At 37.4% G+C, this 16435-nt stretch overlaps 2 protein-coding genes across 2 annotated transcripts; one reads left to right on the top strand and one right to left on the bottom strand.

The window, feature by feature from the left end:
• The first annotated feature begins 8 nt into the window (after window positions 1–8).
• LOC108681016 (NPC intracellular cholesterol transporter 2 homolog a) lies at window positions 9–9445 on the top strand. Its single transcript, XM_018169953.2, has 4 exons — window positions 9–271; window positions 6961–7077; window positions 8499–8671; window positions 8953–9445. The coding sequence occupies exons 1-4, from the start codon at window positions 196–198 to the stop codon at window positions 9034–9036; spliced, it is 450 nt and encodes a 149-aa protein (XP_018025442.1). The 5' UTR covers window positions 9–195; the 3' UTR covers window positions 9037–9445.
• A 2000-nt stretch (window positions 9446–11445) lies between these two features.
• LOC108681017 lies at window positions 11446–13125 on the bottom strand. Its single transcript, XM_018169954.2, has 3 exons — window positions 12919–13125; window positions 12636–12799; window positions 11446–12192 (listed from the first exon to the last, which is right to left on the bottom strand). The coding sequence occupies exons 1-3, from the start codon at window positions 13069–13071 to the stop codon at window positions 11922–11924; spliced, it is 588 nt and encodes a 195-aa protein (XP_018025443.1). The 5' UTR covers window positions 13072–13125; the 3' UTR covers window positions 11446–11921.
• Between the last annotated feature and the right edge of the window lie 3310 nt (window positions 13126–16435).

Here is a 16435-nt window from a genome sequence, read left to right as displayed (position 1 = left end):
TTGGACTAAGACTGAAAAAAATAATTGATACAAAAGAACAAATGATAAACGTTTCAATTGCTGAAATCGGCCTTGATCAAACAACGTTGTTGCTCATGTGGGTCATCCTATAAGTACCGCCAGCCGGCCGAAGAAAGCGCATTCTAGAAGGTGCAGTGGTTGTGTCGTGTAGACAAGTTCTCTCCGGTGTCCAACATGAAGTCTCTAACGTGCCTCGCCATCTTTACTTTTGCCTTCTGTCTTGCGACGGCAGTGAGAATCAAGAACTGCGGTAAGTATAACGAAACATATGTTATGGTTTCTTGGCTCCGGTTACATATTAAAGATCATAGGAAGTTACGATGTCTTGCCAATGAGTCACCGTGTAGACTACGGAACTGTAATCTTCCAGTGGCTACAAATTGTCGACTGGTCTGATTTCACCGAAACTTACGCTGTATTCGAAGTTTCTTAGTCTCGTCGTTTCGTAATTGTCACTGGCTTAACTTGGATCATGAGATTTCTTAGAAGGCTGTGAATGGCGGCGATTGAAGAAAATTTACGATCTCGTAAAAATGCGTTATTAATTTGAATTTTCAGGCCTTTCTTGCCATTGAGGTGACTTTAATATCTTAATGACTTGAAAGCCGCTGACGATTTTTACCGTCAGCTCACATAAATTTTAAAAGTACGGCGACCGCGTCCAACGAGTGTCAATTTCAGTTTTGAAATCGCAGTTCCCAGGTGGGACTCTTCTTCTAAGGTGTGAATCTTTTCGTTAAATTATTATTAATTAATATATTTCATCTTTATATGATGATTCTTCATGTGAAACTGCCAGTTTGGGGACTCCACGATTATTTCTGCAAGTATACCAACGCGGAGACGACACTTGCATAGGTTTCACACAGCATTTGCATCAAAGAACATGTCATTGCCAGAGTCTAATTCGGGTAACATGTCGTTGCCAGACAAAATAAGAACATATCGTTGCCCGGCAAATAAATGAATACAAATTAATAATATCTGCCTTGATATTTATTTACCAGAATTGCGAGGTATTGTTAATAAGTTCATATTATTATATACGTGCACATTCCAATTAGTACCTAATATCTGTGCACGCTCAAACATTGTGTTGAATAGTATTAGAATAAAGTGTCGGTATTGAAGAAAATAGGCCCATGCCCATTGTGATTGGTTGCCTTAATTCTGCGTCGTATCCTGTAATCGCACCTCGTGTAAGATAATTTTCAAGTTTTTGCTTAATAAATGCCAATTGTTTGACTGAGGAAACCTCGTCTGCGCCTGCTAGCTATCTCGCATATTAATTCTTGTTCTCGTCCTGTCACGATAAACAACTTGGATGGCTGGTGTGGTCTTTTCTTTATTGACCGTTTCTTCCACGATTTTCAACTATATAATAGTTATTGTTAAATAAATACTCTAGATTAGTCTAGAAATTGGTCAATGAGTAGTGAGAACCCTTTCTTCCTAGCTTTGGTCACCGTAAATATCTTGGTCACCGTAGATATCTGCATATTTAAAAAAAATTATTACAGGGAATTAGATTCGTACTGGAAGTCCCAAAAAGCGACTTTCATACTCGGCGAATCAATGTAATAGTAAGGTCAAAGAAGTAGAATTAACATATTCGCGAGTGTTAACCTAAGTGACAAGGCAATGAAGGCATAGCAAGTTACTCAGCGTAACGGGAGATGGGAAAGCTGTTATTGTGTAACGGCCGCCACGGTTCTCTGATCTTGAAAGTCGAGCCTCCTAGCAAGGTTGAGTTGCCGGCTGCAGCATGACGAATGCAACTGAAACGTCATGCCTGAGAAATATCCTAGCGTATTTCATGATCTGAATATGCCACTTGCCAACTGAAGAAGACAAATTTGATTTATGCAAAGTTTTTTCAGAGCAGTTTCTCGATTAATTGGTTAGACAATCTAATAATTGATAAACCTTGGCCATCAGCAGTTCATCAGAGTTTTTATTTATGCAAACTATTCTAATGCCTTAAATTCAACGACTTTGCTCTATTAACTACGATTTTTTTTATAATAATCTAAAAATATATCCGTTATTATTACCCTTTCAGATATGTAGTTAATCCTAATGTTGTTTTAGTTTCTTAAATATCCTTCACACTCTGATGCTTGAAGCTCTTATCTTACGACCTCGAATCACTCACGCATGCTGGTTCTTGCAAGGGCAAGAGGTGAGGCGTGTGGTTGGTTGTCTCGTCATCGACTTGCTGCGCAGTTTACGGTTTTTATAAAAATATTAAACATTGTCTTGTCAAATGTCTCGTGTTTCCCCGGTGTGTAGTTAGTTTTAGTGCTCTATTGTTACGCGTTGCTTAGGTTCGTTTTTCAAATGCAGTTTTGAAATTTCCAAAGATGAAACAAGTTAGTTCGGTGTCGTCAATATGGCAGCACGCATGCTTGTTTTCAACTGCAATGAAATCACGTTACAGTAACTTCTTGTCAATGCATTAGTTGGCTCGAATAAGTTATTGATTACTGTAACTTAAGATGAAACTAATATTCGTTTATAAGCTATAAATAGGAGAAGCCTATGTTTCGATCCATAATTGCAACGATAATTTGATCTTTATTTTTCTCATTTAATAATAATCCGTATTTTTGTTAAGGTTTTCTAGAGTCTTGTTAATTTATTTGATTGTCAGCCGTGCCGCCATATCAGCGACACACAATAGCTGTATTTATTACATTCATCAGCAAGAGAAACTCGACCTCAGAGTTGTACCGTAATGACCATGAATTGTTGGTTATTGCTAATGGATCACTTAATCGTGATGTCATGGTGATGATCTAGCCGTTCTTATAGCGGCGGCTATCATTTTTATTTTTAGTGTTTGCGTAATATACATAAACTATTTGTGGCACTTGCGCTTTTTTTATTGTGCAAATGACTAATTATAAATTGTCTGAAAATTGATTTTATTTCTATAATCTTGTTTGTTCATGGACTGCAAAATATTGTTGAACATCAGTTAATCAGTGAAGGTTTTAACTGCTTGTATTTGGAACAAGTCCTTACCCTTTTGAAGTACTATCTTTGTATGAACATCATGTTTGCATTTATGATCTTGAAAAAAATTTATAACGTTGGTTGTTTACGTTGTCCTTACGAAATCCAACATTCAAAATCACAATATCGTTTGTATTTTGTACTGACAGTTCTGTAGTAGATGGATGCATATCTGGTCATAGAGCATCACATCGATCATATTTCACTCATATTTTCTTTGTCACTATTGATATGATAAACGTACTAATGCCGAAATAAACGACACAGTTTTACGTACGTTGATTTTCTTGTAATAGATGCGTCTGTCAGGTTAAAATGTTACTGAAGTGCTCTTTTTTAGGATTCGTCTCCGGTCGATGGTGCTGCGTCTCCTGAATCAATAAGCACATTGGTAGCGAACCACTGAGTTTGCTTTTGATTGCCATAAACAATGTCTGATCGGCCAGACATTGCTGAATTCAGCTTGAATTTTCGGCGACGAGAATGGCCTATATTTGGTCACTGTACCTCGTATGCTCGTATGGTGCAGAATTCTAAAACCAGTAACTGCCCAGCTTAATATACCGTATGATCTTATCCGGGCAGATGCATCATATATAATCCCAATAATTTAGTGTTAAATTAATGATCGATTCCTCATTCTAGTTAGTGTCGTGCAAGTGTCTCATCACCTGATAATCCCGTATGATGATCATATCAAACATCAAAGTGATGTCGGCGCTGAAGAATAGGCCAGTTGTGGCCTGTCGCCGATTCTTGTAATTTTCATGGCTTGTTCACAGGAGATCTAAAAACAGGTCCTCCGACAGGTAACCGTATTTTCCAAACTGACGATATTTGAAATAGCTATATAGACTTCCACCAGGTTCGATAAGGTGCTAGACATATCAAGTCTGAATATATATTTCTCCATAGCTTTATCTCGTTTTTGAACTATGATGAACTAATCTGAATCGGCAACCATCTTTTTATTAATTTTTTTTTCATAGTCAAGCTGTGCCATAAACAATTATTGTTTAGGCCTGAATAGACGCTCTTGCAACGTTTTGCATTCGATTTTTATTTGTCGTTAGTCACCAGGATGTCCTCTGCCTTCGCTGTTCATTGTTTTTGATTTATATGATATGTCCACGTGTCTTTCGTGCTATTATGTCACTGCAGCTAATATAGCATTTTATAAGAGCACTTGAAGAACTACGTTCTAATCATAGGTTGGTACCTATGCACAAGTCAATGGGTGCTATGTACTTAGACCTCGATGAGCAAACGTGCTGCTCATGTGTCACATCCTGTGCATGAGGCTCTCTGCGCGCATTGTCATCATTGTACACGCAGGAAATGTGCACGTCACGTTTCGAAGATATAAATAAAAGTGAAAGATAGCCAAACTGTTTTTTAAGCCACTGCTTTCTCTCAACTTGCTAGGATTTGCTTTTATTTTGAGCCGAGAGTTTTGACTGGCATCTTTTTATTTTGTTATGAAATCGGGACTTTTTTGTTAAAATTACAAAATTGCCACAAAGAAAGTGTTACAATATCGATGTCTTGTAGAAAACGATTTTTTAACATTTTCTGACAACAGGTGCTGCTGGTTTAGAATTCCGTTGTCAATTTTGTAATGCACTTGATGAACAAATTTTAAAATTTACTGCAGCATATGAGGAATGTACATTTTACGCCTATAACTTTGAAGCTAGTGCTTTTTATACTAGCCATAAAGATGAGAGAATTTTTATTACTTTGATAGTATCTAAGCCTTCTGAGTCTGGTAACTGTCCATTAAGTTTGAGACGTACGCAGCAGCTCCACTTCGCAAACAACGAATGTAGCCGGTGAGTGCGACAACATATCTGACTGGAGCGTTGATCTTGTCTGCCGAAATGAGCATACCAGCGGCCGGTTGTTTTAAGGCACTCGTAAATTTTGATTGGTGATTGGCTAACTTTTACAATAAAAAAGAATTGCCTTGATTAAATTATTTTCTTCTTAGCATAAATTATCAGCACTTGATTTTTTGGTATTTTAACCTCTATAGTAAAAAGTCGACGATTTTTCTTGACGCTAATAGGCCTAATTTCCAGGTAGCTGTAAGGCCTGGACTTTCTCAGGTCCGTGTTTTTACTGACCAGTTTTTTTGTTTTTTTTTTATGTGGATGTACTTGGTGGCTGGCAGCTCCATCTTGATTTATTGGTGCATTTTCACCGTCATGTTACTTCGCTCTATTCAAGTTTGGAACGCATTTTTCATTTATTTTGAGTAAATAAAACTTTGAAGTTCTCCTTGTCCTAATTAAAAATCATTGAAATGTTTAAAGCGTGCCTTTTGGCGTACGTGTCCTAGTAGCTCAGTATTGATTACTCTGAATGAAAGCACTTTGAATTTGTGCAGTTTATAACAAATATATATAATATAATTTAATAGGCAGCTACATCAAATATCAGATTTTCGGCGATAGGCCACTTTGTCATGTTTAAATATTATATTATTTTTTTTATATTTTTAAGATATTCTGATGGCAATTTACTTGAAAAAAGAAATGAATAACCATTACTGTAGTTTTTTTTGTAAACGTATGCCTCCTCACAATTATTTCATCTCTTTTTTGTTATTATTTTGTTTGAACTGAATGTTTGCATTCTTAACCTGCATTCACACATTGAACAGTGCTTGCGTCTTTGAGATGGGTGCCCGTAATCTCGCCAGTTTAATGAGTGCGACAGCTTCATCCACAATAAATTACGCGAAGATTAAGAAATTGATCACCAGATGGCTGATAGTTATTGAAAATAACCTTTCTAAGTAATTATATCATATACGGTAACACTTATTTGGGAGCCTAGCCTCTGAGTAAACAGAAAATACTTTTTTGCGCTTATTTATCGAATTTTATACCGCGGCATCAAATGCCATGACCCACGGTATCAAATCTGCAATTCTCATTTTCCCCCTCGGAGTGTTTGGTAACTTTCACTTATTCATCTCATACTCGTGTCGTGTATATCATATTTATTGTTAATTTCTTTGCACTTAGTTGCAGAAATAAAATATTTTTTCTCCTTGAAGACAATTGGGTTCATGTATACCGTTAAATTCGTGAGTTTGCTCCGGTTATGTTTCGGACCTATGTGATATAGACCTTTATTCGTTCGAACGAAGTTCATTTATTTGGCGATTGGTTGGAAAAAGTTTTTGCCGTAAGTTTCCTTCTTAATCAGGATACCTGACTATAAGTTCGGTAGTGTGTTGGGTGTTGGCGTTACCGCGCGCGTTCTTGCAGTGGGTGAAGGGATGAGTCTGGATGACCTTCAACACACAACGCTTCCGTGTTGTGGATGCGATGAAAGTACCTTGTGACCAGGTCATCCGTCCTGGACTCCTGGGCAACAAAGCCTGCACTAACCTGAATGTCGGCCTTTGTCAATACTGCTGCTGATTACCCTTTGTCTGGTCGCATTGATAGAGAAGCCCATACGATGTAATACTGTTGCTACAGAATTGAGGCCTATTTCAACCTAAATATTATCAATATTGATGATACTGATAAAGTTACTCGTCTTACTGAAAATGTAACTATTGTTACTGAAATTGGAACTATTGCTGATAGTTAAGCAGTGCTTGCGTCATTGTTATGGATAGTTGCGCATGTCATTCATAAGAAAGCAAATCTACAAATTAAATTGAATGCTTAACAATATATGATTCAACCGTGGTTATTCTGTATTCCATAGCCTTTTTGATTAGATTAATCGAATATGTCTATTTTGCATAGTGAGTTAATATTTCATTAACTCGCAATTTTTATCTTCGTTTCATAAAATCAAATACAATTTTGATGCTCAGAACTGTAAGTATATGTTTCTGATACTTTATTCGGGAGTCACTGACCGCGTTCATAATTGATTCTTATGATTTTTTTGCAGGTGGGAAAGCAAACATCGACTATCAGAATATTCAGATTACTGGATGCAGCCCCAAACTCCCCTACTGTATCTTCGAGAAGAACCACACTGCCCAACTGAGCATCCCCTTCTCATCCAGTGAGTCTCATAGCATTGATAATGATAATCAGATCGTAGTATTGTGGTTTTCTGTTGACAAGTCATGTTGGAAATAAAAATCAGAGATTTGTAAAAATTAATGTTGTTAGAATTTAAGGCCTGTCATGGAAGTATGTTCCTGAATTTGTGAATTCGGAAATTAGCAGCGAATATAACGCAAAATTACCCAGGCCTTGACGGTGTTTTAAGGTGTTCAGGAAATGTGAATTGCACACTGCTCGAGCTTTGTCAAAATGTTTAAAAAAATCGAACCATGCTATGTCGGGTCGCTCTCATTGCATCTATGTAATCATTTCCTGTGCGATAGTTTCACCTGCATTGAAAAAGAACAATTGAAATAAAATAGGCATGATTGTTTCGCTTTTTCGACCAATGACACGTATTCAATTTTTTCGTTACTGATTCTGAAAGTTGTGCGCAGTGCTCCGAAGCATTCGAAGGCTTGCTTCTTACTTGCGAATATTCTTTGTATTTTGCGGCTATAAGCATCACGTAGTCAGACAAAGCATCGTCGCTGAAAGTGTGCAGGGTTGCCGCGCTGTAGGAAGTGATGCAAGACGCGGTGTCAACACTCAGGTCTTGTAAGCCTGTCGTGCCCTCTTCGATACTAACAATTCAGAGTGGAGAAAAAAGCTTGTGGGAAAAACCTGCGTCGTACGACTTCACTTTTGTTGGCGGGAACCGGTTTTCGGTCAACAGGTTGACCTAGTTTTGATCACTAGTTTATAGCGTGACGCTTGGCTCTTGTTATATACGGATATACTGAGAAAAATTATTATTAAGATGGTAACTGCTAAAATGTTTAGCATGTTTATTGTCTGGTAACCTTTATTGCTAATAATATCAAACGAATGTATATTTCCAATTATATCCCGTCAACGGATGAACAAAACTAGTAACGTAAATGTAAAATCCGAACAAAGGAAATTTGTGCTGGGTCTTGGACAAATTTTTTTTTATATATCATTTTTTGTTCGCGCTTGGTGAGTCTGCGGTTACTCAACTTTCACGCTTATTTTTTATGCCTCGTCCGAACTGTGGGATTCTCATGTCGCGTGTGTGCGAAGCGCTCGGTGTCTGTAACTCGAGCTTTCTGCGCAGCATGTCGACCGGCTTTAGCTTTGAATTCCGTACTTGAATTCCGTCGTGCATACATTCATTCTACTGAGCTTACTGAATACACGACTAATTAATAAAAATTTCCGGATCCCATTAACACAGATCTAACAATTTTGTTCACAAATGGTCTTAATGCCTCACGTTTTTCAAAGTAAACGACGTGTTATATTACCGGTGTAGCAAGATGTGAATATATATATTATATTATTAAAACAGAGACTCGTCGATTCCTAGACATTAAGAGGAATATTTGTGTGATGGCATATCTTTGTGGTGCACAGATACGGAGATCACATCACTCAAGGCTGTGGTGCATGGGGTGATCGGCGGCATCCCAATCCCCTTCCCTTTGGACAACCCCGAGGCGTGCGGCCAGAGCCTCACGTGCCCTGTCGCTGCCCACACCAACGTCACCTACTTTGAGGGGCTTCCTGTCAAGCCCATTTACCCCTCGGTCGGTACAATAACTTAAACTTAAATCTTCAATCGGTAAACTGGATACGATAATGAACTTGCATCTCAGTCGTTGTACTGGCGTGTACGATAATATCTTGCTTCTCAGTCAGCACATAAGTTTGTACGTGTAAAGTTGATGATATGGTATGCATACATTGTGTTACAGGTCATGAATGCCACATTCATGAAAAATTGAACAGTTTCCTTGCAACCTAAGGAATCGGTAACAAATACCATTTAACGAATAATAGATATTCATACATGAATGCTCTCGAGCAGCTTCGCCTGACGGTGAAGTGGGCGCTGCAAGACCAGGCCGGCGTGGATCAAGTGTGCATCCTCATCCCCGTCAAACTCCAGTGATCGTCGAGCAGGCCTCGCATCACAACTGAATTAACTTTAACTAACTTCAGTTTCCTTTAAGTTTTAAGATGCCAGTTATTAGGATATTTTAGATAACTTCCTACAGCCTTCCTTCTTGTTGGCTTCTTTGCGCGTCCGTTTTAGACGTTAGTTCATTCAATAGAATCTTTTGATTGGATGATGGCTCGCATGATGAGCAGCTTATTAAATACTTTGAGGCTTATATTGTTCGGTAAAATCACAAGTTTATACTTAAGAGCCTCATCTACTATAGCTATCAAAGACCTCGTAAATCTGATACAATGCGTCGCTCTCCTACTTAACTATTAAGGTATATTAACTGACGTGCAGACCTAGGCATTATTTCTCTATTTTCTTCAATAAAAGTGACTTAGTAATAAGGCTTCAATTTTCCTTATGATTGAGCATGATTTATTTTTGGCTCTGATAGGAACTCGCAGTGGCCAGGTGCAAATTGCTGATCTGAAAACATTCTTGACAGAATTTCGAAAAAACGGTCTTCATGGGAAAATTGAGGCTTAGGTAAAATTACGACAATTTGCCTGTAAACTGATTTCAACGTAAAACTGTCTACTTTTAAATGAAACCGGTGAATCAATTCGAAGCAGTAGTCAATTATGCTATTAACAGTACCGGTGCCATCAAAAATGCAAGCCGTCATAGGTCGCAATGTGATGCCTAAGTTTGCAGTGAAACTAATTCAAAAATATTTTCACAATTTACTACTCGGGGTGACCTGGACTAAAAAAAAATAAATGCACATTATGTTGTGAATCGTCACGAGCGGGCTAAACATTACAAAAATATGATTGAACTTACTCGTTACTAGAGCGTGAGAAAAACGCCGTTCTTAATTATAGGTATAATACTTACACATTCATTATGGATTAAAATTATTCTTCGAGATTACACGAGTGTTAGAGCAGAAAATGAAAGAAAGAAAATGTTTCAGCAGAAAGTGAACTTAGACATTAATTTACAGAGAAAGCTAGAAAAATAAGTTATCTTCGTTATGAAACCGGCTTTAACGTGGACAGTACAACCAATGGGCATGAGAGCTCGCCTGCTGTGGGACTGCAACGATCCATCCCTTGCAGTTACATTGCCACGTATGTATGAGTAGCCGTATTAATGGTTATTATTGGCTGCGTGGCGTTGCAACGACACTTTGCCCACGCGCTTATTCACTGAATTTAGCTCTTACGAGAAACAAAATGACAACATACTAATTTGCTAAATTTTGCGTAATAACCTTAAAGAAATGGTGTAAAGCATTTTAATTGGATAAATTTAGTCAATGAAAACATTAGGCAATGCGGATTTCAATTCACCTTCGAGCAATGCTCCTTTAGAGTTCGAAAAGTCACCGATCAGAAAGTTGCAAAAAAATACATCTTATCCGAGTCGCGTTGATCACAAGATGGAAGGAAAATCCAATCCACTAAGCAAAAATTTGGCTTTGCTGGAGAGCTAACGCGTACAAAAAAAGTTTAGTTCTTCATTAAGCCTATTTATTATTGCAAAGGATACGAATTTATTATATTGCTAAGTATTAAGTAGCAAACTATTATAAGAACACTTGCAATGGAAATAGTGATGCATGCGAACGATAAGTTTTGCTTACCCTGCGAGAAAGACGCATTACAAATACTAAGCTTTAGTATGACTTATAAGTTCACAGACAGGGTGATTCTGAAGCCAATGTACGAGGGTCATCCGGAAAGTATTACCCGTTTGGGAATTGAACAAAAGGAAGTAAATATTAACAAATGGAAACATGTTTATTGAAAAGAACATGTATTACACTACTTCTCTACATAATTTACGGACAAATTTAGGCATTTGTCGTATCGTGTCACGTGTTTTTGTATACCAGTGTCATATTACTCCGCCGCCAGTGTATTGAGATACGCAGTCAAGTGTTCGTTCAGTTCTTCGTCATTTTGAAATTTTGTTCTTGCCACGAAGTCCTTGAGTTTCGTAAACAGATGAAAATCTGAAGGAGCCAAGTCAAGACTGTAGGGTGGATGGTCGAAAATTTCCCACTTGAATTTTTGAAGTTGTTGTGTTATCCGAGCCGTATGCGGCCTGGCATTATCATGCTGGAGAATGACGCCAGTAGACAACAGACCTCGCCGTCGATTTTGAATTGCCCGTTGTAATTTTTTTAATGTTGCACAATATGCATTGGCATTGATTGTGTCTCCACGGGTCATGAAATCGATGAGCAGTACACCTTGCCGCTCCCAGAAACACTGGCGGAGCAGGCATATATGACACTGGTATACAAAAACTCGTGTCACGATACGACAAATGCCTAAATTTGTCCGGAGATTATGTAGAGAAGTAGTATAATACATGTTCTTTTCAACAATCATGTTTCCATTTGTTAATATTTACTTACTTTTGTTCAATTACCAAACGGGTACTACTTTACAGATGACCCTCGTAATTGTCATCCGCAACAGAAGACAGATGCATTATTTTCATATTTAAAGTACACAGTAGGACAGATGGCACAGAGTCGGAATTACTATTGACATACGAGTTATGACTACTAAATTGTCAAATGATAGTTTCACTATTAACTTATAAAATGAAGGTTAAATGCATGATCAAATGCCAGGAGTAAATCAAAGCAACCTGAAGATCAGCTTGTACACAGATTTTCAACAACAAAAAAATAATAATAGCGTCTTTGATCAAGCAGATCAACGAATCTTTGTACAGCTCTTTTGAGGAGGCTCAGATAAAATCACGAGCAGCAAGATGCAACTCACAAGTGCATATTTTGCAGTCAATCAACGCTAGAATGCTGTATTAGAAAAAAAAAATACATTGGCATCCTTGTAACCAATGTTTGTTCAAAACTCATCGTGAACATAATCAAAATCGTCATTCTCATCATAATCATCGTAGTCGTCATCGCCTGGCCAAGGGCCAAAGTTGTCAGAAGAGCAGGCACTGAAGGTACCCACGCCCCTGCAGAGCGTATGTTCGAGGGCATCCTCACCACCAGATGCCCAGGCCTCGTATAGCATCCGCTCACTGGTGACCTCGGCCAGGAGCTCATCACAGAGATCCTGCAGGCGGTGGGACCACACATTGTCTCCTCCATCCAACACACTCGCCTCCCTGCAAAGCATTGTACCACTTTGATCAATAATCTCAGAACAGTGGTAGGTGCCTCACTTTAAGCAAGAAATTCTTTCAGGTGCTTATAAGTACATGGTATATCAAAGTTTAGTGTTCATAGTGGCGATGCAGTGAAGTTCATGGATGAAATCTGTTGAGTGGAAAACAAATGAACCTATATACAAGAGGGATCTAAAGTGTACCTTTTTGAAAAAATCAATAAGAAACTTCTGCATTTTGATCCCCTGTTAAATTTTTATTTGTTTACTAATTTATTAGATTCTGTAGTACATTGAGCAAGATAATTCCAATTTGTTAATAATGAAATAATAACAAGCTTAATAATATAATTGCTTAAAATTTAATAATTTATACATACAAAAATATGGTTTGATGCATGATCTCCATGAGCACAGCAAACATGGATAATTTACTCAACTTACCGCCCAGTATCAGGGCCTGCAAGTCTCATGGCACCATCAACCATGACAGTGCTGTAGTTCACCCACTGACTGTCACAAACACTTTCTGTTGCTTCCATTGACTGTTGGTCTGAGAGTCGTACACTCCTGATGCGTTCCTCAGCAGCAGAAAATGATTTGCTAAACTGAAAGTAATAGAAGAAATAATAGTTGATCATGTAAACTACTGTCCATCAATTTAATTGTAGCTTGTGTCACATATGTGTTTTCAATGATAACATAATATTAATTTGCTTTCACATACCTTGGTTGCAATCAGCATACACGCATCACACTTCACTGCAGCTTCAGCATCCCCTTCATTGGCATCTGTGGCTCCAACATTGACACTTCCAAAATTCAAACTAAAATACACTAGAAATATTTTAAATAAATAAAAAATTCTCTTTGGAGCCATTTTTGTTCAACTGAAAACTCTAAATATAATAATAGATAAAAATTAACTCTCAGCAAGTCAACATGAATATGCACACAGCAGATGAGACATGCAGCAAAATTATTTCAAAATTTAGAGTTATGCTATTTGGCACTGATAAAATTTTCCCATTAGTGAGTGACGTAGGCAATTATGGAAGAGGGAAGACTGGAGCTTCTTATACCTTGTGTGGTTACTACAGTTTGGGAAAAACTGATTTGAAAATGTGGCAAAAGGTGTCTAATTTTGGTATTGGTGGCCTCAATCCAAAACAAAATGGCAGCCATTTCTGCAAGATGGGGTAATAAGAGACATTGCCATAATGCCAGGGGTACTACACAAGTAACGGGAGTATGGGACACCCCTAAAAACACATTTACAGTAGAACCTTCAAGGCTACAAGCCTCCAACCTTGGTTGGTAAAGGCTCCAGACTCCAGTTAACAAAAAAATCAATCAACAACAAAAAAATTTGATTACATTTACCTGGCACAGCAAAAAAATTTTGCTTAACAAAAAATTATTGCATTGTCATGCATCACAAAGTTGTGCATTGGATGTTATTTTGTCCACTGGGCAACATAGAATGAGAAGGAATTAACCTAAACTATGATTTATATCTCCAAAAAATATGATGGTTGTCAGTAAAATATTCTTTCCTGCTTCAGGTAGGTATGTTTTTTACAGTCTTAATTGTTCCCAATGAAATGTCCATGGATACAGTAATGTCACATGATTTACATTAATATCCTTATTTGTTAATAGGTAATGTATGGAACTATGGATAAGGTAATATCATGTTGATAAAGGAAAAACAATTACCAATCGCAGATTACAGAAAATGTCATTTACCGTCAAACGGGGCAAAAAGGGACGGATTTGAGCGTTTTTTGTTAATAACTTCTTACCATGAAACATTTCAGAAACAAGTTTAGGCTCATTTTATAGCTCTTTGCGAGGGTTATCCAATGGCATCTTCAAAAAATTCCATATGCTATTCGTAAGGTGCCAGACGCAAAATAAAACTGTCCCGATTTACCCCTCAAAGTGGGGTAATCCGGGACACTTGCAATAAAAGTTAATTTTAAAACGTTTGAAGCATGCAGAGTGTACTCATCCATTACTAACAATACTTTGAAGTCCTCCTCTTTCATTGTAGATGGTGTAGATGAAAAATAAATGACATTTTCTGTGATTTTTTACTTGTTTTTCCATTATTGATATATTACCATATTCATTAATTACCGTATTATTAATGTGATATTACTATATCCATGGACATGCCATTGAGCATTGACAACGACCTTGTCCACTGCAAGCTTCATATCAGCAGCCATGTAGCATTTCTTCTGTATCTGTAAGCTTACAGGATGGTTTGTAATTTTGCACAATTTTAATTGAGTCAAGTGATTTCACTATAACAAAAAAGATTGCGAAAAACATACCTGAAACAGAAAATAATGTTTTAGTAACAACCATCATATGTTTTGGAGAAATAAATCATATTTTAGGTCAATTACTTTTCATTCTATGATGCCCGGTGCACAATTCTATATATAGCATTATATGTACAATTTTGTGACGACCATTGAAGCACTAATTTTCCGATAAGTGAATTTTTTTTTTTCGCTGAGCGAGGTAAATGTTATCAAAATTCTTTATTGTTAATGAACTTTTTGGTTAACTGGAACCTTTGCTAACCGAGGTTCTACTGTAAATGCATTTTTAAGGGTGTCCCTAATTACCCCAGGGTGGTGTCCCGAGTAGCCCCGCCGTGCATAAATGGCTGCCATTTTGTTTTGGAATGAGATAGGCAAATTCCGTCAATTACGTTTTCCAGCCAACACCTGGGTGCAACTTTTATGTATGTAAAATTTTTTTATACGGCAAATATTTTTTTTGCTCCAGACCTTAGCAGAGGTACTTTTCCAAAATCGCACTTTTCACACTTTTTTTTCAGCGATTTTTTAGAGATAGTATATGTTTGATTTCTTGACTAACTTTATACATAATAGATAGTAAAAATGTTGAAGTTTACGCCACTATTTTTAGTTTTGCAATATTTTGATTAGTTTAGCTGCTACAACATTTCTACAAAATGTTGGAGGCGCGTCCCGATTTACCCCGCACGTCCCTTTTTACCCCACTTGACGGTATATTACATCTACAAAAGAAGAGGACTTTGGTCCTTGCCCCTTGGACTTAGGAGTACTGTTTAGTGTTACTATTACACTTAGTAAAGAATGAGTGCACTTTGCATGCTTCAAACATTTTAAAATTAAGTTTTACTGTTACTATAAATGTCCCGGAGGCTGGATTACATAACAGCAAAGCAGAGTTTTTTTTGGCGCTCCTTCAAGTTTAATTTTAAGTCCTATAAGTAGACCAGCAAAGTATCATGGATACCAGATTACCAGCATCAGTATGGCAGCACAGCCAGCACCACATGTATGTGATTTATCTACTTGGCATTGGCAAGCCGCTACTGAATTTTTTGAGCTGTGGTTTTATGGATTTGCCAGCCGTGTTTTCATTTCTTTGAGCCATGATTCCATTTTATCAAGCCATGAATTACATATCTCGGCCATGAATTACATATCTCGGCCATGAAAAGCCATTTACAAGGCGTGAATTTATTTACAAAGTACATGCACATGTTACCCCAAATCTCTAATTTTACCCTAAAACAGTCAAATGGCAACAATAACATTTGTCTTTACTGTGAGCTGAACACGTGACAACTGACAATGCAGTCTGACCGCTTTAATGTGACGGTCGTGACCCCAACTTTGCGCAATCTTCAATCAAATGTTAGGTTAACTTGTTAATATTACGATGAATGATGATTACCGTATGTTCTGCAGGATAAGTAATGCAGTGGGAATGGTAAAGATATGCAGATTGCAGAAGCTGAAAATTTTATGAAATGACATGTTTGCGAAGGGCAAACTGCAATTTTTTTGATCAAACAAAAATTTATGACATTTGAGCCGCAAGATTTCATACCTACTGAAATTATATGATATTAGAGCCGCAATATTTCAGAAAAATAGGACTTTTCCAGCCCAGGAAGGCTGCAAGCACCATCATAATTTGTACACAAGATATTGGTTTAAATCTTGAGTAAATGAGAAAATTAAAAATGAACTTATTCTAAAAAATCACTGGTTTGCCACTTTGGGTAGGGTAAATGCAGTATATTCTGACACTTTAAGGATGTAGCAAAAAATGAATGGCTATAAAAAATACACCGTACGCGCAACTCTAGTTCTGTTTGCTTTACGTCACTCTCAAAACACCGCACTACGCGCCAGCAACAATGAAATGTCACAAAATGTTGCCATATT

The sequence above is a fragment of the Hyalella azteca genome, unplaced genomic scaffold, assembly GCF_000764305.2.
Source record: "Hyalella azteca isolate HAZT.00-mixed unplaced genomic scaffold, Hazt_2.0.2 contig15455, whole genome shotgun sequence".
Lineage (NCBI taxonomy): Eukaryota > Metazoa > Arthropoda > Malacostraca > Amphipoda > Hyalellidae > Hyalella > Hyalella azteca.
This window is presented reverse-complemented; position numbering and strand designations above follow the sequence as displayed.